At 44.4% G+C, this 27,485-nt stretch overlaps 1 protein-coding gene across 1 annotated transcript; it reads left to right on the top strand.

Annotated features, from left to right (window-relative positions):
- The first annotated feature begins 3,358 nt into the window (after positions 1-3,358).
- On the top strand, positions 3,359-18,824 carry Krt23 (keratin 23). Its single transcript, XM_057776093.1, has 8 exons — positions 3,359-3,818; positions 10,145-10,227; positions 11,055-11,211; positions 14,084-14,245; positions 14,329-14,451; positions 15,766-15,986; positions 16,756-16,787; positions 18,470-18,824. The coding sequence occupies exons 1-8, from the start codon at positions 3,423-3,425 to the stop codon at positions 18,562-18,564; spliced, it is 1,269 nt and encodes a 422-aa protein (XP_057632076.1). The 5' UTR covers positions 3,359-3,422; the 3' UTR covers positions 18,565-18,824.
- The last annotated feature ends 8,661 nt before the right edge of the window (positions 18,825-27,485 follow it).

Below are 27,485 nucleotides of genomic sequence, written 5' to 3'. Positions count from 1 at the left end.
CTGCAAAGTCCTGATGCAGGATGGGTTATCGTGTGATGAGGGGAGACAGAGACAGAAACAGAGGCAGATGGCATTTTACAACAAATTCACTCTTAAGAGAGCCTGCTAACCAACCAACCCATTAATATGTAGAGATTAATCCATCCATGAAGGCAGAGTGGTTACTATCTAACCATCTCTGAGATGGCTCGCCTGGTCCCGCCTCCCCCTACTTCACAGTACAGATCAAATTCCAGTGTGTGTTTTGAAGGAGACATTGGAAGCAAAAGCACCGCCTTGGTTCTTTCTTCTCATTGGAGACCTAAGTGGCCCCAAGTTCTCCTTCTAGGAACCATCGAGCTTTCTTCAGTCACAATTATAGCTTTCCAGTATTTTTATGGCCAAATAAGGAAAATCCAGGAAACATTCTTGGCTCCATTATTGATGCAGAGCAGAAGGGGCAGAGCTGGTGTGTTTCAATGGTTTTATTTATAACTGAAACTCGGGTACTCAGGTTCTGTGGCTTAACCCCAAAGGGATAGGAGATAATGGCATGGGAGGGCCTGAGCTAAAATTCTTACTCTATAAAACTTCAGGACTGAGCTTATGAGAAAAACACCATTTACAAAACCCTTCAGTGTTTCAATGCTCCAACCAGACTGTGGTACTTAGAAGGCAGAAGACCTAACGCTACTTTCCAGAAGGTTGCAGTCTCAGAGACATGTAGCGAGTGTGTTAGGCAGTGAAGTCGGTAGTGAGAGGGCTGGGACCGGCATGGCTGGCACAGTGTCTACTGTCTAAGAAGCTCTGAGAGTGATTCCCAGCACCATCCATATAAAATGAGTAGCAGGGCCCATGACTATAACGCCAGCACTCAAGAGGTGGAAACAGGAGACTCAGAAGTACAAGTTCAAGGTTCTCCTCAGCTACATAGAAAATTTAAGGTCAGATTTAGCTACATGAGACCCTGCTTCAAGTTCAGAAAGAGTTAAGAATGAACTTCACTTCCACAGGAAACAGCTGGATCCTGTGGGTGCTTCCAACGTCCGCAGAAGAGCAGGGATACCGAGTGACCCATTCTACTGGAAGACCTTGGATCTAGAGGAGGTCATTCCCTCCCAGCAGAGCATCAAATTCATTCCAGAGAATTCAGAAAATGATGAAGGAAGGAAGGAACCCTTGAACCCACCTTTCCAAGGAAAAGCCAAAGTCATGCACTCAATTACACTGTACCTGCATATAGCTCTGAGTCATTCACCTTTACGAACACCTGATCCTTTGTCTACAATGTATGTTATACCTGGGCATTGGACTGGGAATAGAGGTCAGTAGTAAAGCATTTGTCTACCACTGGTCCTGGGTTCCATACTCAGTACACACACACACACACACACACACACACAATGATAACAAATTATAACCTTTCCCTGGAAATAATCAATTGCTGTTATAAATGTTAAGTTGGGAGCATAGCCCCCAGCCCCCAGGCCTGAGAGTTGTATTGGTCTGGACTCCAAATCCCAGAATGCCAGGTCCTGACTCCTCCCTGGGTATTTAAGTGAACTCCCAAAAGATGAACACGTGGTCTCTTTTCCTTCCTCCTGGTGGTCGCGTTCATAGCCTCCTGGTTCCCCCTCGGGGCCACCCGACAGCACAGGAATCCTAATAAACCTTGATTTTTTAATTTGGCTTGTTTTGATTTGGATTGATTGGGATTTTGCACCAGCAGAGAGCTCATGTTAGGAAAAATTCCTAACAATAAGGATTAACAAGGTCTGTGAGGCTCCCATTATGGGAGAAGACCTGTACAGGATCGCTTCATGATTGACAACAGTGTTCTGCGGCAGGGAGAATCCTGCTGTAGCTTCACTAACTCCAAGTTCCCTCCCCACGTTCCCTTTAGGCCTCATTTCCCCTTATCTGCGCAATTAGTAGCATTGCAGAGTAACACTAAAGTCTCTTCTGATAACTGATACTTTATTTTTTTGTTTTGTGTGTATGTGTGGCATATGGTACATGATTGTGTGCGGGGTGGGAGGTTGAACACACCAAAATACAGTGAGGGACACTGGGCGTCTTACTCTGTCACTTCACCTCATTCCACTGAGAGAGTCGCTGCTGAGCCTAAAGATGGACTGGCGGCCACCAAGCCCCAGAGATTTTCCTGTCTCTCTTCCCACTCCAACAATGGCGAGGTTACAACAGCAATATCCCACCTGGCTTTTCACATAGGTTCTGGGGATTTGAACTCTGGTCCTCTTGTTGGCACAGAAAGGGGCCCTTAACCCATCTGAACCATCTCCATAGACCCTGACATTTTGTTTCTCAGTCTTCTTTAAATCAGGTCACCAATAACCAGCACACAGCCTGTGCCCCAAACTATATCCTTTTCATTCCCAACCTTTAGCTTGGCAGAAAGATTCATCCATCACATCAATCATGGCAGGCTTCCTGTTTCCACAGTCTGTGCTGTAGGTCACATACAAGCCAATGGTCTGCAGACTCAACGAGAGAGAGAGAGAGAGAGAGAGAGAGAGAGAGAGAGAGAGAGAGAGAGAGAGAGAGACTGCTGAGCAATTAGCAAAGCAAAGCTATATTCCTCCTTGGAGCCCAGGGACATTCTAGGGACAGGCTGGGTTGTTTGGTTTTGTTTGAGGTGTGCTGGGATGAAAGGCATCCTGGAAGTGGAAGGCCAGTCATTCATTAATTAATTATGACTGTAATTGAGGGTTTGTTCTGAAGAGCGATTCCTTTGAAATTACTTTCCATCAAACAGCAAGAGCCACAAAGGAATCAGATATTCTGTGCTCTCTCTATTTCCTCCTGCACAGGAGCAGTTTCTTCGAGGACCTGAGATTCTGGTTTGTTCTGGTTCTACCCTTCCTTATAAGTCTTTCTTACTCTGGCTGTAGAGAGTTTATCTGGAGAGTGTGTGTGTGTGTGTGTGTGTGTGTGTGTGCGTGCGTGTGCATGTGCGTGTGCGCGCGCGCGCACATGCTCTCATGCACGCACACTTGATTAATGTTTCGTTTTTAAAAGGAAAATCTGTACTACACAAGATAGTCTTAACTGTGGACTTTAATCTGACCTTTTTTGGGTGAGTGTACATTGGAAAAATTCCACTGCAAGATTAGAAAGACACCTGAGATGGCAGGCTACCCACCTGATGTCGTGGGCCACACCTCCCGGTTACCACCGGGAGGGAGGAGGGAACCGGCATATTCATGTGGTTCTAAACAACAACAGCAAAGTGTGTTGGCCCAGGGGCACCTCGGGATTGACCAAGAGGAAACACACATTGCACAATGATAGGATCTTGTCGGTACAGTTGTCAGAGGAGGAAACTCCCACAGCAAAGGGCATAAAACCATCCCAGGCAGTCTGGGGCAGCTCAGTCCTGTGGTGTCAGAGAGTCTAGCCCTGCTCCATACACAGATGGAACCATGAACTCCAGCCAGGGCTTTAGCCAGACCTACTCGGCCTCTGTCCACGGCCTTGGAAGCAGCTGGAGTCAGCCTGGGAGCTTCCACAGGACCCCTAGCGTCCATGGAGGCGCAGGGGGTGTCCGCATCTCCCTTTCCTTCACTACACCAGGCTGCCTGCCTCCTGGAGGATCATGGGGGTCTGAACGAGGCAGTCCCCTGCTAGGTGGAAATGGCAAGGCCACCATGCAAAACCTCAACAGTCGCCTGGCTACCTACCTGGAGAAGGTACGGGCTCTGGAGGAGGCCAATTCAAAGCTGGAAAGTCGCATCCTGCAATGGCATCAGGAGAGAGAACCTGGCAACAGAAAAGATTATTCCCAATATGAGGAAAACATCAGCCACCTTCAGGAGCAGGTAAGACACTGAGAGACTCTGAAGCTGACCATGGAGGAGAGGGGGAGTAAAAAAAAAAAAAAAAAAAACAGCTCATGTGACAGTTCCAGGGGAAAAGAGCAAAAGAATTCAAGTCTCAAGTATTGCTCGTGTAAATCCTACTGTCATATCTTAACCATGGACTCGGGGAAACTTGTTTGTAAAATTAGTTTTCTCTCTACAAATAATATAGAAAGTAAAGACAGCAAACATTTCAGAATTATTATTGAGTATCTTTTAAAAAGCAAAACTGCCTGGTTTTCTGCATGCTTTGAAACATAAAAAAAAAAAAAGTCTCTAAGTCTTAGAAATGCCAGCCAGCCGGGCACCGTGCAGTATCACTTTAGATCCAGCAACGTTAGGGAGATGATAAGGGCTGGTATGCAGGGTGCACCCTCGGTACACAAGGCACAGGAGAGAATTTACCTCTACTCCACCTCAACGTCCTGGCGACAGTGTGCCTCTCTAGCCACAAAAGACTGAGTTACACTGTGGTGCAGACCATGCCCAAAAAGTTGTCACACTCCACCAGCAGGTATGCCACTGTGGCATCCTTGGCTATTTTTCTAGAAGCTGCTAGAAGTTAAAGTTGCTCACACTTCTGAGCTGCGGGGGGGCGGGGGTGATAAAATGAGAGCCAATTTAAAACTTGGCATAGACTACAGAGATATGCTTCAAGAAACAGCACGCTCTCAACCAAGCATCTAAAAAGCTAAGGTCCCACCTTCTGGGGTGTCAGGATGCAAGTAGAGGGAGGCATCTCACAGTTATGCACCTCCCCTTTGTATGAAGGAGTTCCAGGAAAACCCCTGTGAACTCATGATGTAGCCTACCCTGGAAAGGCCATCGCAGGCTTCCAATATTAATACCGTGTTATTTCACAACACTCAGCCATCTTTGTTTGAATGTAGGAAGGACCAATCAAGATAACATAAATCTGTCCTTGTAATGACCCCTAATTATTGAATAATCAGCCTAATAACTGAGTGTGTAATTGCCTTAACTACAGAGTGCACAGCTGTCTTTGTGAGGAAAACAAGGTGACTCAACATCCACACAGGGCTTTTCGTTTAACGAAGCTGCTTTGGCTTTAGAACGGAGGGAAAAGATGATGTTTGCCAATGGTCAGCCAGGAGCGTGGATCCCAAAGAAATACCAGGCTACAGCTGGCCCAACAGCATGGATCCCAATAGCAGAGACAAGTAGGGAGAGGGAGGAAGGAGAAGGAAACCAATATTGGGCACTTCCTGAATGCCAAGCAGTGTGGGGGAGGGGCAAACATGCATGTTGGTGAGAAGGACTTTCCGCAACGGTGGGACTGATCTATATTACCTGACTTCTCACACCAACTGTTAGGAAATTCAAGTTCAAAAAATGTGAAATAACCGCTGAAGGCACCAGCAAAAGGCAGAGGTGGGACTTTCACTCGGGGTCTCTTTCAAATGATCCAGCCTCCACTTCAGCGTGGTGCCAACTCGACAGCCTGGTACAAAGATGAAATGTGTGCATTGTTCTCAAGAACGAGGCAGCAGGTTGGCAGAACTATTCATGCCACCCTTGGTTCAGAACGTATCATTCAGTTCTTATATCTCTGCGGAGCAAATATTTTTATCCCCAGCTTCCACACCAGGAGACTGAAACTGGATACTTCCTTTCGGCTTGCTTTTCTAACTCCCTTAGAACAGAAATGAGAGGGAGAATGAGTGGCTTCAGCTATGAGGATGGGCAGCCAGCCCACCCCCTGCCAGGCCAGAACTCTGGATTCTGAAGCCAAATAGGTCAAGGTTCAAGTTTTTCTAGATCGTACTTTGGATGTTTCACTTTCTCTGCTTTGGAAGAGTGTCACTCTTGAAGGTCGAGGTTGTCTGTCATTCCTGACTTCCCCTGTTTACAGCTGAGGTCCTAAAAGGTACCTCAGTCCCCTGGGGCTTGCTCTCCCTGGGTCCTGCTGAAATATTTAGAGTAAATACATTTTTCCCTCATTTTGTAGTGTTAAGTGCCACTCCAAAAGTCTGGGAGAAATGCAGTTCAAAAGTGATTCCAAACCTTTCGAAACACAGAATTGGACATAGCCATAGGAATATCATTCATAAAACTCCCTGGTGATTCTCAGCACGTGATATTTGGGAGCATGGTCAAATTGTCTACTTGCCTCTGCTGAGTAGGAGATTACATGCCTTGGGGCCATGATACTATGCTAACACACTAACTAGATTTTTTTCAAAGAATGAACTCAGAGCCTTGGGGAGAATCTAGACAATTATTACAACATACAGTTTAAAAATCTATGCCTCATATACTATTTCCCAATCCATCCCAATCCATTTATGACTATGAAGGAAGTCTCAGAAATAATGGCTGCATTATAATACCGTATTAAGTAAACCCAAACAGTGAGAAATTTCAAATATGAAATGTGGGTGCTGGAGAGATGGCTCCGTGGTTAAGAGGATTTATAGTTCTTGCAGAGGACCTAAGTTTAGTTCCCAGACCTTACAAGATGGCTCACAACCACCTGTAACCCCAGTTCCAGGACATCCAATGGCCTCTCTGTTCTCTTTAGGTTTCTGTGTACGCACATATATACACTCAGCCACACGCACATAAATACACAAAGATAGATGATAGATAGATAGATAGATAGATAGATAGATAGATAGATAGATAGATAGTAGATGAGAGAGAGATTGGTTCCATGTAGCCCAGATTGGCCTTGAACTCACTATGTATCTGAGGATGATTCTGTTTTTTTTCTAGTTTTTATTTATTTATTTATTAAAGATTTCTGCCTCCTCCCCGCCACCACCTCCCATTTCCCTCCCCCTCCCCCAATCAAGTCCCCCTCCCTCATCAGCCCGAAGAGCTGTCAGGGTTCCCTGCCCTGTGGGAAGTCCAAGGACCTCCCACCTCCTTCCAGGTCTAGTAAGGTGAGCATCCAAACTGCCTAGGCTCCCACAAAGCCAGTACGTGCAGTAGGATCAAAACCCAGTGCCATTGTTCTTGAGTTCTCAGTAGTCCTCATTGTTCGCTATGTTCTGCGAGTCCGGTTTTATCCCATGCTTTTTCAGACCCAGTCCAGCTGGCCTTAGTGAGTTCCCGATAGATGATCCCCATTGTCTCAGTATGTGGGTGCACCCCTCGCGGTCCTGAGTTCCTTGCTCGTGCTCTCTCTCCTTCTGCTCCTGATTTGGACCTTGGGATTTCAGTCTGTTGCTCCAATGTGGGTCTCTGTCTCTGTCTCCTTTCATCGCCTGATGAAGGTTAATATCCAGGAGGATGTCTATATGTTTTTCTTTGGGTTCACCTTCTTATTTAGCTTCTCTAGGATCACGAATTATAGGCTCAATGTCCTTTATTTGTGGCTAGAAACCAAATATGAGTGAGTACATCCCATGTCTGAAGATGATCTTGAACTCCTGATCCTCCTGTCCTCACCTCTCCTGTACTGGGATTTTAAGAACGCGCCATCATGTTTCATTTATGCAGTGCCGGGTATTGAGCCCATGCTAGGCAAGCATTCTGCAAACTGAGCTACACCATCCACCCTACATGTGCTTTATGCCACGTACACTCCAAGGCCTCACTCACATGGACCACAAGAATGCTGGCTGGGGAGGAATTACATACCTGATGTTGGCTTCTCAATGAAGAAGTGATCACTTTAACTTGGAAAAGTCAAATAAGTGAGTTTTTACTCCTCTGGTTTTGATGTGTGCACTGTGGGGCTGCTAATAAGGGGAGTGTCAACCAGCCCAGTAGTGTGGATGACTACAGTCACTCAGTGCATGAGGAAGAAGGTGCTCAGGGTGCTGAGCTTTGGGGAAGGAGCTACTTTTACTTTGCATGAGTAAATAATACAAGGAATAAGAAGCCTAGAAGGGAGAATTCTAGTAAAAATGCCATAAAGTAGGACTGTGGGCAATAAGCCAGGATAGATCTGCAGTTTTCACTTTCAGGGCAAAATTCAATGAACCTTCCAGACTCCCTGGAGTATGACAAGTATGTGTGCAATATTATCTCATTTACCATCTCCTAATCCTCACAATGCATGGGTGAATGGCCATGATTACTGTTCTCACCATTTTACGGATGCAGAAACGGAGACTCTGATAGGCTCAGCCAGCTAATGCGTAAGACAGGACCCCAGCCCTGCTCTTGGAGTGCCAAGTCCGGCGTTTCCCCGACTTGTAAAGGCTGCATTGTGCATTCACAGCACCAAATTCCAAGTCCTTGGTGAAGCTTTAAATAGGACCAGAGTTTTAAAAGGCACCTTTGTATTAAGGAAGAGGTTTGACTTAAGAAAAATTCTCTCTAAATAAAAGGATTAGCTGTACAAATACAATGGGAATGCCACAGGGTTCTGTGACTCCAGCTGCTTTGCAAAAGCTTAAAGCAAGGATCTCCTGTTTATAATTAATACAGACCCCTTATTGAACAAATGATGGGACTGAAGCACAAGGATAGGATGTAGCCTGATGGGGAAGGAAGTCAGGCCAAAGAAATGCTTCAGTTTCTACTCTGTCACAATGTTTCCTACAAAAGATAGGAACTTTCAGACAATGAGAAATTGACCTCATTTCTCCACATCAAATGTGGGCCCTTTCTCCAATCATAATGTCCTGTATAACCAATTGCTCAGACAAACAGCTCCCATGGGTGTTTTTTTTTAATGTAAATAAAACTTAAGGGAATATCTAATGACCAGTTTTAGCTGGAGGCTTTAACACTGTAGAAACTTGTTAAGTAGCACCATTCGATGGTAGAGAATTCACTCAGTTCTTGTTTTAATAGCTTCCATAGAGGCAATCTCATCACAAATATATTGCAAATACATACATCTTCCTGAAGTTTACATATGTGGATCTCGTCACTTTGGGCAAAATAATAATGATTGTTTTATATGACGACTGTCTGAAGTATATTTTAGATTAGCAATCATGGAGGAAGGGTGTCTGTGTCAAGTGTAAGAATCACACACATTGAAGCTAACACCTGTACTTTAGGAAATCTTACCCTATAGTCACAATCAGAAAAAATCTCAGAAGCTGGGGGATGGCTCAGTGGGAGAGGGAAACTGCTATGCAAGCCTGAAGACCTAGGTTTGGATCCTCAACCTTCATGTCAAAAGCCAGTAATAACTACGCATACTGTAGCCCCAGGACTAGTCGGGAGAAGTGGGAGACAGGAGGATTGCTGGGGGTGCTGGTCACGACCCAAACTCCAGGTTCAGTAAGAAACCCTGGCTGAAAGGAATAAGGAAAGAAGTGACAGAGCGGGACACTTGAGGTCCTCCTCTGTCCTTCTGAAGCCCATGCATGGACACATGCATGCGAACACACCACACTACACGCTATACACACACACACTCACACACACTCACACACACACACACACCACTTTCTTTTGAAACAAAAAATCTCACAACCCAAACTCTAACATTTTCAGATTGTAAGCAAAACCACCAAGTTGTGTTCACATCACTAGACAACTGGAAAGCATTACCAAGAGGCACGACCCCACCTTACCCCAACTTCACTCCTCCAGTGGACACATCAACCCCAGCCTGTCAAAGAGCTACATAAACTTGTGTTCTTCTCAGTCGCGTAAGAGAAGCTTCTTACCGCAATGGATAGCAGCTAGCAGAAACTCCTAACAAACAACTGTGGGTGCCCAGATAGAGACAGGGCATCTATTTCTGTCTGCCCTGCTCCCCGAGGCACAGGGAACACTGAAAGAGAGGGCAGAGAGAATGCAAAAGGCAGAGGATGTGGAGGAGAGTTGTGAAATGCTCCGCATTTGAGAAGCATGACCACCGCTTCAGCACACAGGACCTGCCAGCAGCCATGGTACCTTCACGAGACCTGCACAAGACCAAGCCAGTTAAACTTCCAGCACAGGTGAAACGGGATGATGAGGCCCCACCCCTAGCTGAGGAGCTACTGGCAGTCAGAGACTACTTGAAGAGAGGGAGTTATTTTTCTTTGGGGAAGGGATTGGATAGCACTAATTGGGCTTAGTGGGTTAAATAATAATAGTAATAACAATAACAATAAAGAAAAGAAGGGGAGAAAGATGAACGAATAAAAAGACACGGAAACCAACAGCAGACATATTCTTTCTGTGTTTTTCACCTGGCACATGTGACTTGATTCTCACCATTTGCTAAATAAATAAATAGAATTTTTCAAGAAGGAAAAGATTGTTGTCTGCGCTGCAAACTTCTGGCAGAGGAAAGTGGCGCTGAGGCACGCAGCTGTCATGGGTGGATCTGCTCTACTGGACTAATTCTTACTGTGCCTATTTTACAGATCGTGGAAAGTAAGATGACCAATGCTCAAATTGTTGTGCTCATTGACAATGCCAAGAAGGCAGTGGATGACTTCAACACCAAGTAAGTCCCTTCTTCACAGAGTTCCACAAAAGGGAAGCTCGGCCTGCTGCAACTAGCTGCCAAAATCTTACTGGATTATACTTAAAAGGGCACAGCAAGAGTCTTGTGCAATTTAAATAAGCCAGATATAAAGTGCACATGAAAGCATGTGAAGATCCAAATATGAATTAAAAATCAGACTCTATTAAAAACTTTTCATTTTAGAGATGGTAATTTTGTTGTACCTATACAGAAAAAAAAATATCTTTTTTATTAGATGCACTCTGCTGCAGTTAGGGTTAAAATGCCATAATGTCCATAATTTGCTTTGAACATTTTCAGCCATGAGCCGTGTATATTGGTGCACTCTTACAATCTCAGCTCTTGGAAGCTCTTGCAGAGGCAACAGGGTGGTGCATTTGAGAGCAACCTGGGATACATATTGAGTTCAATAGCATCCTGAGCTACATAGCAAGACCTTATGCCAAAAATAAACAAACTACCAGTTACCACAAAAGAAAATTTCAGCAATGAATCTAGATGAATCAAATACGCAAGATATTGGTGGGTAATAAAGCTAGGTGGCAGGTCCAGGTCTGTGCGTGTTCACTTCTGTACTGCACTTAAAAGGAGGCACTGAGTCACCAACACACAGAAGCACAGTATGGAACAATGTTCTGTACCCCTGTATGTGTCCTGTTTCAATGTATCAATGGCTGATGGTGTCCTACATGCCTCTTACTTCCACCTGGAAAGTAAGAAAGCCCCTTCTCAACCCACGTGGACTCTGGCCAAGCCCACGGCCTTCCAACAGCAGGAGTGTTCTAACCCCACCTCTCTCACCAAAGGTTTGAAAGTGAACACTCCTTTAAGAAAGAGCTGGAAATTGAAGTCGAGAGCCTCCGAAAGACCTTGGATGATCTGACCATTGTCACGACAGACCTGGAACAGGAGGTGGAGGGAATGAGAAAAGAACTCATCCTCATGAAGAAGCGCCATGAGCAGGTGGGACTGCCCTGGGCTCCTGGGAACCGGGTCTGCCCCTAACTTCACCATTCCAGGGTGACCCCATAGTAATAGATGAGGCCACACCTGAGTGCCAGTTCCAGTGTCCCTCATACGGAACCACAGAAACATCGAGTTTTTTTCTAATTTCATGGTTATCTTCTTAGATGTTAAATGTAACCTAGTACAGTGATAATGAACAGGAACTGGCAATAACAACAATATTAGTAGTAATTTGTTATCACACACTGGCTTCCCTGACTCATTAGTATAATACCGTAAGAATCAGGACTGGGAAGATGTCTCAGTGGGGATAGTGTTTGCTATTTAAACATAAGGATCACAGTTTGGATTCCCAAAGCCCCATAGGCAAATGTGGTGCTTCCTGTAATCCTGGAACTGGGGGCCAGAGATTGGATCCACAGGAAAACCTGGCTGGCTAACACTAATCAAATGAATAAGCTCTGGGTTCAGCAAGAGACCCTGACTCAATAAAATAAAAAGTGGATAACAGTGTGTTGCAGGGAAGGCCTGCTTGTTCGACCTGGCCGCCCGGCTAGCTTAGCCCCAAAATAACCATACAGAAACTGTATTAATTAAATCACTGCTTGGCCCATTAGCTCTAGTTTCTTATTGGCTAATTCTTACATCTTAATTTAACCCATTTCTATTCATCTTTGTATCGCCAGTGGCAGTGGCTTACCAGGTAAAATTCCCAGCTTCTGTCTCTGGGGGATCCATGGCGCCTCTCCAACTCCACCTTCTTCCTCCCAGCATTCAGTCCAGTTTTCCCACCTACCTAAGTTCTGCCCTATCAACAGGCCAAGGCAGTTTCTTTATTCATTAATGGTAATCAAGGCACACAGAGGGGTCTCCCACATCAACAGTGAAGGAAGACTGATAGCATCAGCATTGAGGTAGCATACATATGAACATGAATGTGCACGTATACATGCAAACATGCTTACACACATGTGTGTACAGGATACACTTAAAGATGCAAAACTATAATAATTAAGTGGGACTAGGAAGAAAGCTCAGTCAGTACAGTGCTTGCTGCAGAAGCTAAGGACATAAATTCAAACCCCCAGCACACACATAACAAAACCCTGGTGTGGTGGCATGTGCCTGTCACCTCAGCACTAGAAAAAACAGAGACAGGTGGATGCCTGGAGTTGACTAGTCATCCTGTATTGCCAGATTGTAGAGTTTTATGTTCATTGAGAGACCCAAAGATAAGGTGGAGGGCAACCTCTGGCCTCTAAATGCATTTGCACATGGGTACGTGTATTTACACACATGTATGAACACAAACATTGAAACAAACAGAGGCAAAGATAGAGAGTAAATGTGAGACAAGCTTCCTTTATTGGTAATGTGCAGAAAGCAAGGACAATGGTAGAAAGAGGATGCTAAAACGCGAAACTCAAGAATCCTCAGCTACAGAAGCATGTAACCGAATTGCAGAAATACCTGTCATTCATATTAAGTCCCTGAGACTAACAAAGGGGCATAAAAACGTGTTGGGGAAACCCAGTTGCTTCTAAACATCAGAGCTAGGTTTCGGAATAGCTGTCTAAACAGTAATTACTAGTCACACCTTTCCTGTGGTCACTTGGTTTCCATGAAGCATAAGGCACGGCACTTTTAAAATCTCTCTAACATCTGACTTTTGGTTCCTGAGCTAACTGCTTCCCCAAAGCTTTGGCCTAGACCTGAAAATGTTGGCCACTTAAATACATAGACACATTAGCAAAGAATATTTGCTATAAAGGAGTCTATTTGCTTCAGACATGTAATTGTTTCTGGAATATTCTCAACCAAGGCATTAAGTCAAAGAAACCATCTGACTATGTGTTGTTATAGTTTGAACACGAATTGTCCTCTGCCGGCTTGGGCTTTGAATGCTCTGTCCCCACTCATGGGACTTTGAGAGGTGGAATACATAGGGAGGAAGTAGAATACAAGGGGTGGGTCCTTGTGGGTATTTGTTCCTGCCCACAGGTGATCTCTCTCTCTCTCTCTCCTCCCTCCCTCTCCCTCCCTTTTCCCTCCCCCTTCCCCCTTCTCCCTCTATTTCTCCTCTCTCTCTCTCTCTCTCTCTCTCTCTCTCTCTCTCTCTCTCTCCTCCCTCCCTCTCCCTCCCTTTTCCCTCCCCCTTCTCCCTCTATTTCTCCTCTCTCTCTCTCTCTCTCTCTCTCTCTCTCTCTCTCTCCTTCTCTGTCTTGCTCCTCTCTGTCCTTCAGGAGGTGAGGAAGCCCCTATACAAGTTCCCAGGTATTTTCTGAGTGTGCTATTTCTCATTCCTATGACTCTGACGGGAATACCTTAAGGATTGGGAAACAGAGTTTTGCTCAGCTTCAGAGGCTCAATCCATGGCTACTGGGCCCACGCACTTGGGCAGTGTGACACAGCAGCAAGAACATAGGACGAAAGACTTTCTTCACTTCATAGCTAACAAGAAATCGCAGACAGGATGGGGCCAGGGATAAGCTCTCTCCATGGACCCACCCACAGGGACCCACCAGCAAAGCTCCACCTCCTGAAGTTTCCCAAACCAACCAAGAAAATGCTATTGGCTGAGAATCAAGCCCTCAGCACATGGCCCTTTGCAGGGGAGACACTTTGTCCCCAAACCATAGGACATGTGTTATGTTAGTCTTTATTTTATAAAGTTTTAGAGAATTCGCACACAATGGTTAGTCAATTCGTAATAACTGTGAAGCTGCCCCACCAATAATCAATTCATAATAACTATGAAGTGAGAGTGAAAACCATATAAATAGAACCATGTGCCAGTACCAGTCAACACAACCATCCAGCCTTCTGACGGCCATGGGCCACTTCACTGTCTTTCTCTGTTATTAAACAGGAAATGGAGGAGAATCATCTGCCAAGTGACTTCAAGGTCAACGTGAAGGTGGACACCACTCCAGGGGAAGATCTCATTAAGGTCTTGGAAGACATGAGGCAGGAATATGAGCAAATAATAAAGAAGAAACACCAAGAGCTGGACACCTGGTTTAGAGAGCAGGTAAAGGAAAGTGACCTGACCTCCCAAGTCTGCCACCGCCACACGTCACCACACCAACGCATCTGCTTATGCTTGGTTCACAGTCAGCAGCCATGTCCCAGGAGGCAGCCAGCCTGGCACCCGTACAGGGCAACCAAAGTGACATCCATGAGCTGAGGCGAACGTTCCAGGCCCTAGAGATTGATCTGCGGGCACAGCACAGCAGGGTGAGTTGAGCCCCGGGTCCCCAGTCTCCTTGGGACTTCTCTCATTCTCCACTGTCGATCCCAGTTGTTCCTGATGAGAAATGTGTGCAGAGTGTGAAAACACAGCTAGACTCTGAGTGAGTGGTGAGTGGCTCATTATGCCCGACATTGTTCGTCACATTATATTGACCTTTGTGGGAAGGTCATAGCCCTTTCATTCTAAAGATAAGGAAACCAAAAGTCCAGACAGTTAATGAATTTGACAAAGGTCACACAACTAGTGAGCTATTGGTGGTGAAACTGTGATTTCAGGGATGGTGGATGCTGGACATCTCTCCCCCCTCATATTGTCTACCAGTTCTCACTCCACTTATAACCAGTGTGTTCCCCGAACTCCAATAGAAAGACATTCCGGCACTAGCATGATAGGTGGCAAATTTAGCCCTCGCTGACTCCAATGGCATGCTCTATTTATTATACATGTGACATATCACCCACTATCCTGCATATGTTCTTGAGTCTAAGCCATGTCTATCTTCATCCTGGTTTAAGATGCTGTGCACGAATGCTGCTCCCAGAGCTTGTTGTGTGTAATCTATCATGCAATTCCCTGCATATAGTGTAAATAGGTAATACAATTAGGATTTTTCCCCTTCAATTTAAAGTAATATGGTACAGAAATTCAGGTGGTAAATCCAGACAACATGAGGACTTGATCTCAACCCTAGCTGAGAGGCTTCATTCTGAAGTTTCAGAACTTCCTCAAAAGTGGCCACCTGTCCGTGCTGAAATTATCACTGAAGACCAAGACCCAACAACTGGACACTCAGCTATCATATGAATTTAAGATCAGCATCTAAGTCATTTTTAAGTATATAGGAATGTTCAATGCTATAGAGGGATAATGGTTGTGGGCATATTTATCCTAAAAAGTGATCATTGCTCATCTTTAATCCAACTGCACATAGCATCCCTGTATCAGATTGCTCTCTGAGGATGCAGTCTCTCCCTCCTGGAGTTTTTCATCCAACCAGAGATAAAAACGAAACATTAGGAATGGTTCAGAGCCAGGCAGCCTGTGTTTGATCCCCAGTGGGTAGAGTAAACCAGCAGTGCTAGAAGGCAGTGGAATTGTCATGAGCTCCCTAACACGACAGCTTCATGCCCCAAACATAGCATCAGATGAGCCAGCACTAACCCCAAGTCCCAACTCTGTAAGTCAGCCTGTTTCTCAAGACACCTAGCACAGTGGTGGGGAGAAGTTGACACTGAACAAGCCTATGTTGCCAAGGTCCCCAGTGGACTAGTGAATGGGCCCTGGTTTGCCTCTTTCAGAAATCTGCTTTGGAAAACATGCTGACAGAGACGCAGACTCGGTACGCCTGCCGCCTCCAGGACATGCAGCAGATCATCTCCCACTATGAGGAGGAGCTGATGCAGCTCCGCCAAGACCTGGAGCGTCAGAACAATGAGCACAAAGTGCTGCTGGGCATCAAAACCCACCTAGAGAAGGAAATCGCCACCTACCGCCAGCTCCTGGAGGGAGACATTGAAGGGTGAGGCTCTTGTGACTGGAACATTCTGGACATGACGCTCCTGGGCATGGGAATGCATTCTCCCCGGGGTCTAGGCCACAGTGGCTCTAAAGAGAAAGGCTAATTGTTTTCTGGAATATTCCTCAATCGTGTCTCTCATCAAATATGGGCTAAAAGGCTGGTTCTCACTGCACTCAGAACAGTTAATAAAGTATTGACTCCAAGCAGGGATGGTGGAAGGGCAAAAAGATTTGACTACTGTGTTTCTCCAATAGAGATCATACAATTTGAGCTCAGAAATAAAACACAAGAGTCAGGGGAAATGTTTTAAACTAACAGCAGAAAAAGATTCCTAAGACAGTCAAGATTTTCAAACTAATGCTTCCGACCATCCAAGGGAATAGTAGCCATGAAAAGGTCCGCACATGCTCTGTGGTCTGACAAATGGGCCAGAAGTTTTTTTGTCCAAGTATATAAAAAAAATATGACTGGGTGAAACTATGAGCATCTGAGTATCTCATGGGTCCAGACTGAGACCCATGAGGCAAAGTCTGCAGGGTCCTGGAAAGAGAGATAGAAAAACTTGGGAGAATTCCCTGACTCCAGAATGTCTAGGAGGTGGTCCTCTCCTCTGAGGGACCCAGCTAGCCTCCACAAACTCATAATCTTGCCTCTGCCAGGCTCAACTACCCTCTCTAACCAGCTGAAAAAGTAACACGCAAGAAAAGGAGTAAAGGAAGGGCTGACGGTAGCTAAGGTGACTTTCCATCTTTCTCTCTTGCCTCCATAGGACAATGGATGGACCAGAGTCAGGAACAAAAGGTAAAAGAGCTCCTGTTTCACTGTCCAACATTGCTGACACTTGCCAGAATCCTTACACAGCTCCCAAATGTCCTGAGCTCAATTTTTATTTTCCTCCCAGATGACCAGAAAGAAATCTTCATCTAAGTTAACAAGTTAGGAGCCACAGAGAAAAGTGAACCCTGGTTATGTTATCAATAGAGCAGTAACTGAATAGCTCTTATTCAAAGAAATTAGGAATAAATGAATTAGGGGTTTGAATGGGGTTTTTTACTATATATTTTAATGTGCATGATGAGATATCTTGAGGATGGAACCCGACACTAAACATGAAGTTCAGTTAAGTTTCATGCATATGTAGCCTATATACAGACCATAACATATATTATATGTATAATATATATAACAATATATGAAATAACTTTTGTATGAAGTGAAGTCTTGGAGTGTATAATGTCCTCCTCATAGCATCATGTCTCCAAAAGCTTGAGAATTTGGATCGTTTGGGACTTGGAGATTTTGCATAAGGGAGGTTCAGCTTATATATGCAAGCTCTTTGCAAGAGAACACAGATTCAAGTGATGGCTGAGAGCATTCTGTCTCTCCTGAATAATGAAGTCTGTCCATTAGACTCCTAGGAAATATCATCGCATCAGTTCCCAAGCCTGACTCTGTTGAAAAGCAGGGCTACCCATGAAATTTGAGTAGAGAGTGACTGGTGTGGTGCGAAGCCAGATGAGGTAGGAAACGAGACACACACGTTTCCTTCTCTCAAGTAGACCTGCTGTCTCGCAGTGTCCTAAAGACAGAACAAACACTTCTGCAAGGAAGAAAGGGGACAGGAAAGAGAAAAAACAACCAAAGTTTTTACTTTGCCCAACTCAATATTCTCACATTTTTGACCCAGGAATCATGTTTTCTCAGATTATCATGAATATACAACAGAAACGTTCGGGACACAGGCGTGTAGGTTATATATCACTTTCTGATTCAGTTTTTAATAAAATTATTTAAGGCATTGGAGATTCAGAGAATCTGAGTTGAGCTAACCATTCCAGAGCAGCTGGCCTAACTGCCCTGTTTCTGCAAAATTAGACAGATGGCACAAAACTCTCTTTAGCTATACCCGGGGGTGGGTAGCCTAGTACTCTATCAACTGTGTACTTTGCAAGGGACTTGATTTTTCATTTGATTTTTGCATTTCCCCTTATACCTATATTAATAGTTTCCATTCTTTCCTATGGCCTAGAACCAGTTTATTAGTGTTTCAGCAAAGCGCTTATTCAAATAAGGGAAGATGCCTTTGAAACAGTGAAGCGTTCTGGCTTCTCCCCATCCATGCCATGCTTCTAGAACTTAAAGCAAGATGTCCTGCATGGCATGTAGTTCTCTGTAAACTCACTATCTGTGGTGAAGAGCCGCAGAGTCCTCGTGAGTAGAAAGCGCTTCTCAAGAGCTGCTGGCCAGAGGTCAGCTTCTGCACCAGGCTCCAGATCTCCAGAAACTGGCAATGTTCAGAGGCCTTTGCTTTCCGGAGGAAGTGGGAATTTCCTCCATGCTAAGATCCTTTCTCCCTGCAGCAGAGTGAGCATTTTGCAAGACACAGGAAACTTGCAAGGGCTGGGGGCATGGAAGTGAACATGAACACAGTTCACAGGGTGGGGGGAGCCTGGCAGTGACCTTTTTGGTACTCTTTCCCTCAGGATCTGCAACTTCAATGATCAAGGCCATCACTCAAGAAAGTGTCAATGGAAGAATAGTTCTTTCGCAAGTGAATGAGATCCAAAAGCATGTGTGAGGCCAGTAAGTCTCTGGCCACTGTAAAAGCCTTGTTCCCCAATGGAAAATCCTTGCCTAGACGCTAATGGGTGAGTCTCACTGGGAATCCTTGGAGTTTTTGGATTCAGAAACTTTTCTCCGTAATAGTCTCACCTGACTTCCCATAATGCTCTTAACATATTGCTGGAATATTTGAGTGAAAGAAGAAGTTTATAAATTAAGGCTCTACTCTCCTGCTCTCCCAGGGGCCCATCAATGTGCATCTGGTTTTGTAACCAATAAACCTCCATACAGGTTGCATCCTGTCTTTTCTTACGTCACCAGACAAGACAGGACCTCAGTGTTTTTCTACTGAGATGCTTGTGGAGCACTCCCATGAAAGATCCAAAGGGATCTTCAAATGTCAGACGTGTCCCCAGTAACTGAGCACTTGTCCGAATGGTCACCCTGAAGCTATGCAACCCAGAGATGAGGTGTGGTTCTTAAGGCCCTCTAGACGCTGCTAGCAGAAAAGGGGGTGGGGATGTGGAGGAGGGAATCTCTGAAAGCTCTCCTGAGGTAGCCAAATGCATGTAAGAAAGGAGCTGAGAGTGAACATTAAGGCTAAAATTAAGAAAGAAAATGAGATTTGAGGGGCTAAATGTATTACATAGGAACACTAAGACCCAAATTGCAAACATCAGGATCCAGAGATTTCTGGGGACTCTATGACTGATGGCTAAACTGGTATGATGACCCCGTCCCCTTGAAAAGAGGCCATATTCTCAGGTTCTAGGAGAGTAAGCCGTTCTTCTGTGTCTGGATTGGAGGGGCTCTGCTCGGGGGGGGGGGGGGGGGGGGGGGGGGCTAAAAGAAGTTTACCTGTCTGCTTTAGACATCATCACAAGGTGGGAACATGGAATGATGAGCTATCAGCAACTTAAGAGATGGTGAGCACAAATGGGCAAAGTCATCCATTTTAGAAACGAATAGCTCAGAGAGGTGAGAGTGTTGAGCCAAAGGCTCGCTAGGCAGGTACTGCTGGAGAGAGGGCTGTGTCTTGTGATCCCTCCAGCAGTAGCTCATTAAGCTAAAAGTAGATGCGGTTGGGTGCCTCTGTCATCTGCCCCGTTTGCAGCATCTCATTTTCATTAGTTTTCCTACTTTCTTTTTTAAATGTTTTGGCTGTTAAATGTGCATGTATCTGTGCATCACGTGTGTACAGTGACTGAGGAGACAGGAGGGTGTCAGATCTCCAAGAGCTGGAGTTACAGACAGGTGTGAGACACCATATGGGTGCTGGGAACTGGACCCAGTTCCCTGGAAAAGCAGCCAGGGACCTTAGCCACTGTGCCATCTCTCAAGCCCTCACTAGTCTCTTTCAAAGGATTACAGTTGATGATTTTTAAACTGATAATCTCTTAAACCTGATTTTGTTTTCCCTTTAATGCAACAATTAGTGTTTCTGAACTTTAACACCCCAAGAATGAAAGAAATCTAATGATCTAGATGAAAAACAAACAGAATAAGGAAAATAGGCTAGTCATATCACTAGGAATAAAAAAAAAAAATACTGATTCAATTAAATTCCATGAATCCAGGTGCGAAGTTTTAAGTTTGTCTTTCTGATGTGACTGTTTCAGAGAGGCTGGAAGATAGCAAACACACAGGTCTCTCCAGTGACTCCTCTGTGTTCTATATTCATCCATAGTAGACAGAAGTTACCTGGCCTGACTGCCTGCTCCCAAATAACCATCAGTTGCTTCCCAAAAACATGACTCGGAGACTTAACATAAATTTAAATGCTCAGCCAACAGCTCAGGCTTGCTACTAACTAGCTCTTACAACTTAACCCATTTCTATTGACCTATGTGCTACCCAAGGCTCATGTCTTCTACCTCTGTCCCATTTTGTGTATTCGACTTGTCTTGTGTCTGGTTGGCAATTCCTCTGATTCTGTCCTTCCTCTTCCCATCAGTCTCTGTTCAACTTTCCCGCCTAACTTTATCCTGTCCAGCTATTGGCCAGTCAGCTTGTTTATTTAAACCAATCGTATGGACACATATTCACAGAGTGTACAGAAGGGTAATTCCACAGCAGATGTGATTTTGAACGAATCCACGTTAGAGACAATTGGTTATCTTTTACCGTTTCATTTGACTCAAAGAATCTATGTTAACAGGGCACAGATCTCCAAACAGATCTAAAAATATTTTTTTCTATTTTAACACCCACTCATTCTGCTACTCTGAACATTCTTCCTTAAATATAAAAAAAATTCACAAAATTTTTAGCCATCTCCTCCCACACCACTGGGACAGGCATCGACAGATTCAGCTACTCCCATGTCAAAATTATTTGGAAAACTAATTGGATTTGTATTGAGCATGTGCAGACTTTTGTCTTTGTCACAATTCCTTGAACAATAGTTTATAACAATTTGTTTTGCAATGGGTATCGTAAGTAATGTGTAGGTTATACTAAAATGCTATGACATTATGTATGACGAACTTGAACTTCCATGGATTTTAGTAATCACCCCAATCTACTCCTCTTCAAATGCCAAAGGACCACTGTACATGTTCTTCTCAAGTTGAAGTCTGAATGTTCCTCAAAAAGTTCCTGAGAGAGGTGGAGGGTGTAACACGGTGCTAGAGTGCCCGCATCCCACACACAAGGCTGTGGGTTCGATCCCCAGCACCGACAGGAAAAAGAATGCCTGGAAGAAAGGCACATGTCAGGGCAGAGTAAAACCTACAAAAACCAACCTCAGAAAATAATCACTAAAGTTACAATCGTAGTTTATAGATGATTTGGAAACTGTAAATAATCTTCACATAGTGACCTAAAATTTTAATGCTATCAGTTAAAGTAGCCCCCAGTTTTCCCAGTTCCAAGCAAACTGCATCAATGAATGATTGCCTCCCTTTCACTAAGAGGCAAGTAGATAAAAACTAAACCTTCTAAATAAAGAGACGGTTTCATGAGTTTGGGTTCTAACTCACATAGACTAACCTTTATCCCGAATTTAAATCAGCCCGAAGCTCTTGCAAAACACCCATTACAAATCGATTAATTCTTGAGTACTGAAGTAAGCCGCCAACTAGAGAGGTTTCTATTTACATTTGGTTTGGGCAAACACACACCCAACCCACATGAAGGAGGAGGTAATAAATTCCACTGTTTTCATTCCAGAAATACCAGGAATAAATAGTGATTATTACGCTGCTACCACAACCCATTGCCTAATCCAGAGATGCGGGAAGGATTATTTGGGAATTTAATATTTGTGTTAACCTAAGTATCATAAAATGGTTGAATACATAGATACATTTGACATTATTCAAACCAGGAAGTATGTACAAAACTGGCAACTAAATTTCATAAAATGTCAGCAGGGTGTTGTGGCACTGCCCATAATCCCATCATGTAGAAAGCTGAGGCAGGAGGACCACAAATGTGAGGCCAGCTGGGCTACATAGTGGGACTCCATTTTAAATCTTTAAAAAGTACTTCATAAAAATTCATTGGTCAGGAAAGCAGCAACCATATTCTGAAGGAAGCTGCCCTAAAGTCAAGGGGGAAAGATGTAGGGTTATGAAAGCCACAGTCAGATACAAGAACCCTAGACAGCTCTTTTCTGCTGAGACCTCTCAGGGGTGGCTGTCCTCAGGCTCTCTAGAGGAGACTTGAAAATTCTAGTGCTTGGGGAATAGTCTGCACCAGCTAAACCAAGATCTGGAATGAGTGGACTCCGGCCTCTGCACCTTGTTCACATTTCCACAACCCAGCTGTCTTAGCAACTTCGGGAAACTGTGTTTTTGTTTTACCTAGCACAGTTCCCATGTCATGAATTTTCAATAAACTCCATACATGTTAGCAACAAATGATAGAAAAGTAAAAAATCCCTCTGTGTCCCCTTTAAATGCAGACCCAGTAATACCACTTTTGGGTATATATCCAAAGGATGCTCAATCGTGCCACAAAGACATGTGCTCAACTATGTTCACAGCAGCATTGTTTGTCATAGCCAGAACCTGGAAACAACCTAAATGCCCTTCAACCAAAGAAGGATAAGAAAAATGTGGTACATTTACACAATGGAGTACTACACAGCAGAAAAAAATAATAACATCTTGAATTTTGCAGGAAAATGGATGGAGCTAGAAAACATCATTTTGAGTGAGATAACCCAGACCCAGAAAGACAATTATCACATGTACTCACGTATAAGTGGTTTTTAAACATAAAGCAAAGAAAACCAGCCCACAAATCACAATCCCAGAGAATCTAGACAACAATGAGGACCCTAAAAGAGATATACATAGATCTAATCTACATGGGAAGTAGAAAAAGACAAGATGTCCTGAGTAAATTGGGAGCATGGGGACATTGGGAGAGGGCTGAATAGGAGAGGGGAGAGGCAAGGGGAGCAGAGAAAAATGTAGAACTCAATAAAAATAATTAAAAAAATAAAATAATAAATAAATAAATGCTTGTGGTTCGAATTCCATTAACAAAGTTCAGGAGAAGAATTTCCAGAAGCCACTGCTGAGGAAAAACACACAAGAGAGATGGCACCCGATTTCAGAAAATGTTTTCCCAAACTCTGCAAACGTGCTCCCACCTACGTGATCAAGTATTCCGCCGAGGTGGTAGGAGAACTTGTGAAAAGCTTCTGTGAGAAAACATGGCTGTTGCCTCAGCCTTTTCATTTCTGTTCATGTTTATTTGTTTGATTTTTTTGTATGTTTTCACAACTAAGTAAAATATAACCTATGCAAACCAGAAACTCAAGGGAAAACATCTGACCAGGTTTTTTTAAAAAAAAAAATTCTGTTTTAGAGATTAGGAAACTAAAGTCTAGCCTCACAGAGAGGCCTCTTAGGAAACAGTCAAAAGCCATGGGGAGCTCCCAAGACAGGACTGGGTACCCCTTATTCCAGCTAGATCTCAACCAATCAGCTGAGGTCCCAGACATCATGGTGCAGGGACCAGCATGACAGTCCCAGTACGAAATTAGATTGAGAACTCAGAAAACAGTTGGTTCAAGCTAGGAGAGTTTAAGTTGTTTCTTCTATAGCAATAACAAAGCGGATGGGCAAAGCAGAGTATCTTAAATACAAAAGTATCATTGGCCCCGTGACAACAGCTGATTGAAAGCTAAAAGGCCACTTGCATCCCATTCAGACTGAGGATGACCTTTAGCTGTTTCAACCCTTGGATGGACCTTTCCAGAAGTCTTGGTTCAATAGCCATACATGAAGCATCCAAGCGTCCAAGAGAAGCTAAGATCGGCCTTCCTCAAAGACTGCAGAGAATAAAGCCACTTCCTCTGTGTGTTCACAGATGCCCTCACTGCCTTGTAGCATGAGGTGACAGCAGTGTAGACTCCAGCCTGAGCAGGAGACAGAACTCCTGCTCCTCACGGAGCATGCTGGGATGTCCAAGTGGATTCTTATCTTTGAGTTTCAATGCCTTTTGGCTGTGTCTACCTTCCTCATTCCATGTACATTAACAATTTCCCCATAAATATTCATGCTCACAGTGTCACCCAGATGGAGTTTCGCTGTAAGGGTGACCCATTTCAACACAGGCCGCCAAGGCCCTCCTTCACCTGGAGAGTAATACCATCCAGGGCTAAGGTGATCATGACCATCAATGGCTCCCACTTACAATGTTAAGACCTTGTTAAAACCTTGGGATTAAAAACCGCCTTCATCCTAGGCATGACTTTTCACAATGGTGTGCTTCAAATGCTAGACTCTCATGGTCTTTAATCAGTAAATGCTTTTAAAATTTTTGGTGTGAACATATGCCCTGGAGTGCTTATGTTTCCTGACTGTGTTGGTTTCCTGACTTGACTACGCAGCTGAGTTCCTCCCTGGGTGTGACTCATCCCATCTCAGGTATGCTCTCAAAGCCACTACCTGCCACATCTTCCGAAGGAGGATGAAAATGTTTCCAGGACTTTCAGTGAGATCCTGCAGAGAGGAAAAGAACACGCCCCTGATATGATGTAAGAAGCTGGCTAACTATGCGTAGATCATTCTGTGCATGTGTCTGTGTGTCCATGTGTCTGTCTGTCTAATCAGCCCAGTGCTCCCCACAGTGTCACTCAGAACTTTAAATGAGAATTCCTCCGATGGAATTATGCGTCATTTAATGAAGGCTACAAGTCTATGCTGATTTCAAGATGCATGCACACAACATAGCACTCATGCATGTGACATGAAAATATTCATACTAGAAAAATGTTTTTAAATGACTATCTACAAACAAGGAGGATGATTCACTTGGTGAAGTGCTTGCCAAGCAAGCACAGGGTCTGAGTTCAGAGCCCATATAAAGATGCCAAGTGTGGTGGCACCTGCTTTAGTCACAACACCAGGGAAGAAGAAACAGTGGGATCCCAGGGCTTCCGTGTCTAGCTAACCTAAGCCTCGTTAGTGAGCTCTAGACCAGTGAGAGGCCCTGCCTCAAAGGATATGAATGGTGTCCAGAGGATCAAACACACTGTTGTCTCCTGGCATCTACACACATGTACATACATAAACATGTGAGCACACATGCATGCACACATGTGCCCAAACACAGATGAATGTGGGTGTGTGCACTTGCACATACATGTACACACACACACGTGCATAGACAACCCTTAAAAAACCTGTGAGTCCTTTATCCATGACTTTATTTCACTTGGCAGTAGCCATGCAAGATTTCATTGTCTGCATTTTGCAAACTGTGAAGCTGAGGCTCAAGTGAGGCATTGACTTACCTGTGACCATACAGTCATAAAATGATGGCTCCAGAATTTGTACCCAATGTGTTTCTGCTTTAAGCCACAAGAGTTAAAAATGGCTGCCAAAGAGTTATGAAAAATCTAAACACGCATGTTACAGTGTGATGGACATGCGCTGAATGTTTTTGTCAAAGCTGTGAAACCAGGAGAGAGAAACCTGAGGTTTCAGTTTTGAAGGCAAAACTCACGTTTTTCCAGGGACCATTAGACCTGACCTCATTTCCATGGTGCCAGCACAGTATGTGTGAGTCAGACAATCAGGACCAGAGAACCACAGGATTTATGACCTTTCCATTATCCAAAACTCGAAGCATTCATTCAGTGCTCTATCTACAGACAGGGTTTCTTCTCTTGCAACTGCCCCTAAAATTGTATCAACTTGTACAAGATGTTTTACTCCCTGAAAACTGGCAAATGTTAAAGCCAGAGGTCTACCAGGTTAGACCACACAACACTCCCAGTTTGTGAATCTTCTCTGCCACACCCTTAAAGAGCACCAAGGACCAAGAAAGGCGAAGAGAAAGAAGCAATCGTGGCAGACCACAGCTGCACCAGACATTTTCAACAGCCATTGGGCAGGAGACTCGTACTCGGAGTCCTATCACAAAGATGTCCATCCATCGTCTCCAGCAGCTTAAGAGCACTGGTTTCAGGTCACCGCCCAGCCACCAGCCCTGGGAACCAGGTGCTTCTCAAGTCCTAATGCACATACCTATAACCCAGAGAGCTTCTTACAATGCAGATTGTGACCTATTAGCTCTGGGTGGGGCACGAGATTCTGCATATCTAACTGAGCCCCAGATGATGCTGAGGGGGATGACCTAGGAACCACATTTTGAGAAGCAAGGTGATGGGTATGGATGATTTTCATCTGTCAGTCATTTGACGGGTCTCCACCACTGAATGCCGCATCTACGAGCCAGTTTCAAAAGCTGCGGTTGAGACTGAGCTGGGTGGATGCACCGCAGGATTGATGGCATCATTAGAATCTCATTAACACAGTCTTGCTCAAGGCAAGCTAAATTTTCTAGAGCCCTGGTTAAAGCAGGCCTTGACGGAGGGTGTTTCTTAGGGTCTCACTGAGAGCAGAAGACAGGTCTGGCTTGTCCCAGTCATTCTGGGGTGTGATGCACGCCACACCACAGTCCAACTCTAGTGAGGAGGAATGGAAGCATCTGTCCTGGGTTGTCTGTTGGGTCAGTCAACACAGTGAGCACTAAAAAGTGTATATCCAGGAAGCTGTCTGCTCACACAAATCCCCCTGAATTATTTTCGGAATTCTATCTTTATCCAGTTAGCCAAATTAGCTGAAGTTCTGGGGGATGGGAGGCAGGACTCTTAAAAACTGGTTCATTCAGTATAAGCACTTGCCAAGCGAGCCTAATGGCTTGAATTTGACCCCAGAACCCATGGAAGAAAGAAAGAAGGCATTCCAAAAGGTGTTCTCTTCCATACATTCAGATAGCAGGCATGTACCCATGCTCACACACACACCATGCACACTCATGCACACATCATATATACTTCATATGCAAGATAATGTTAATAATTAATACTGAAAAATACATTTTTATTTTTTCTTTGTATTATTTTACTATGTGTGATGGTGTTTTGTTCTCATGCATGTCTGTGTGTCATGTGTATGACTGGTGCCCATGGAAGCTGGAAGAGAGAGTCGGATCCCTTGGAACTGGAGTTATGAGCCACCGTGTGGGCGCTGGGAATCGAACCCAGCTCCTCTGAAAAAGCAGCCAGTGCTCATAGCCACTGAACCAGCTCTCCAGCCCTAAAATCAAATTTAAAAAAAAAAAAAAAACTATGAAACCGTGGCTTAATCCACATTAAATGAAGTCTGATTGTCTGGCTTCATTCCCAGCTGTCGTTGGTGCCGTTTTTCTGTTTTCAGACAGTTTAGATTGGCCATGGGGTAAACAGGTAGGTTTACCGTGCAGTCCTAAAGACCAGAGCTCAGTCCTCAGACCCTACAAAATACTACTGGGTAAACCATCATGCTTGTAACCACAGTGCTGGGGAGGCAGAGACAAGATCTCTGGGGCTTAGTGGTGAGTCCCAGGTGCCAGGGAGAGACATGACCTCAAACAAAACAAAGTGGGTACTGAAGAGATGGCTCTTCAGACTCGCCAAGCAAGTGTGAAGAC

Source organism: Chionomys nivalis, chromosome 7 (assembly GCF_950005125.1).
Source record: "Chionomys nivalis chromosome 7, mChiNiv1.1, whole genome shotgun sequence".
Classification (NCBI taxonomy): domain Eukaryota; kingdom Metazoa; phylum Chordata; class Mammalia; order Rodentia; family Cricetidae; genus Chionomys; species Chionomys nivalis.
The sequence above is the reverse complement of the archived record's forward strand: the minus strand, read 5'-3'. Positions and strand labels throughout refer to the sequence as shown.

Coding starts and splice junctions, on each gene's coding strand:
- Krt23 (XM_057776093.1), top strand. CDS start 3,423: ATGAACTCCAGCCAGGGCTTTAGCCAGACCTACTCGGCCTCTGTCCAC. Junction 3,819..10,144: donor TCAGCCACCTTCAGGAGCAG/GTAAGACACTGA, acceptor CCTATTTTACAG/ATCGTGGAAAGTAAGATGAC. Junction 11,212..14,083: donor TGAAGAAGCGCCATGAGCAG/GTGGGACTGCCC, acceptor GTTATTAAACAG/GAAATGGAGGAGAATCATCT.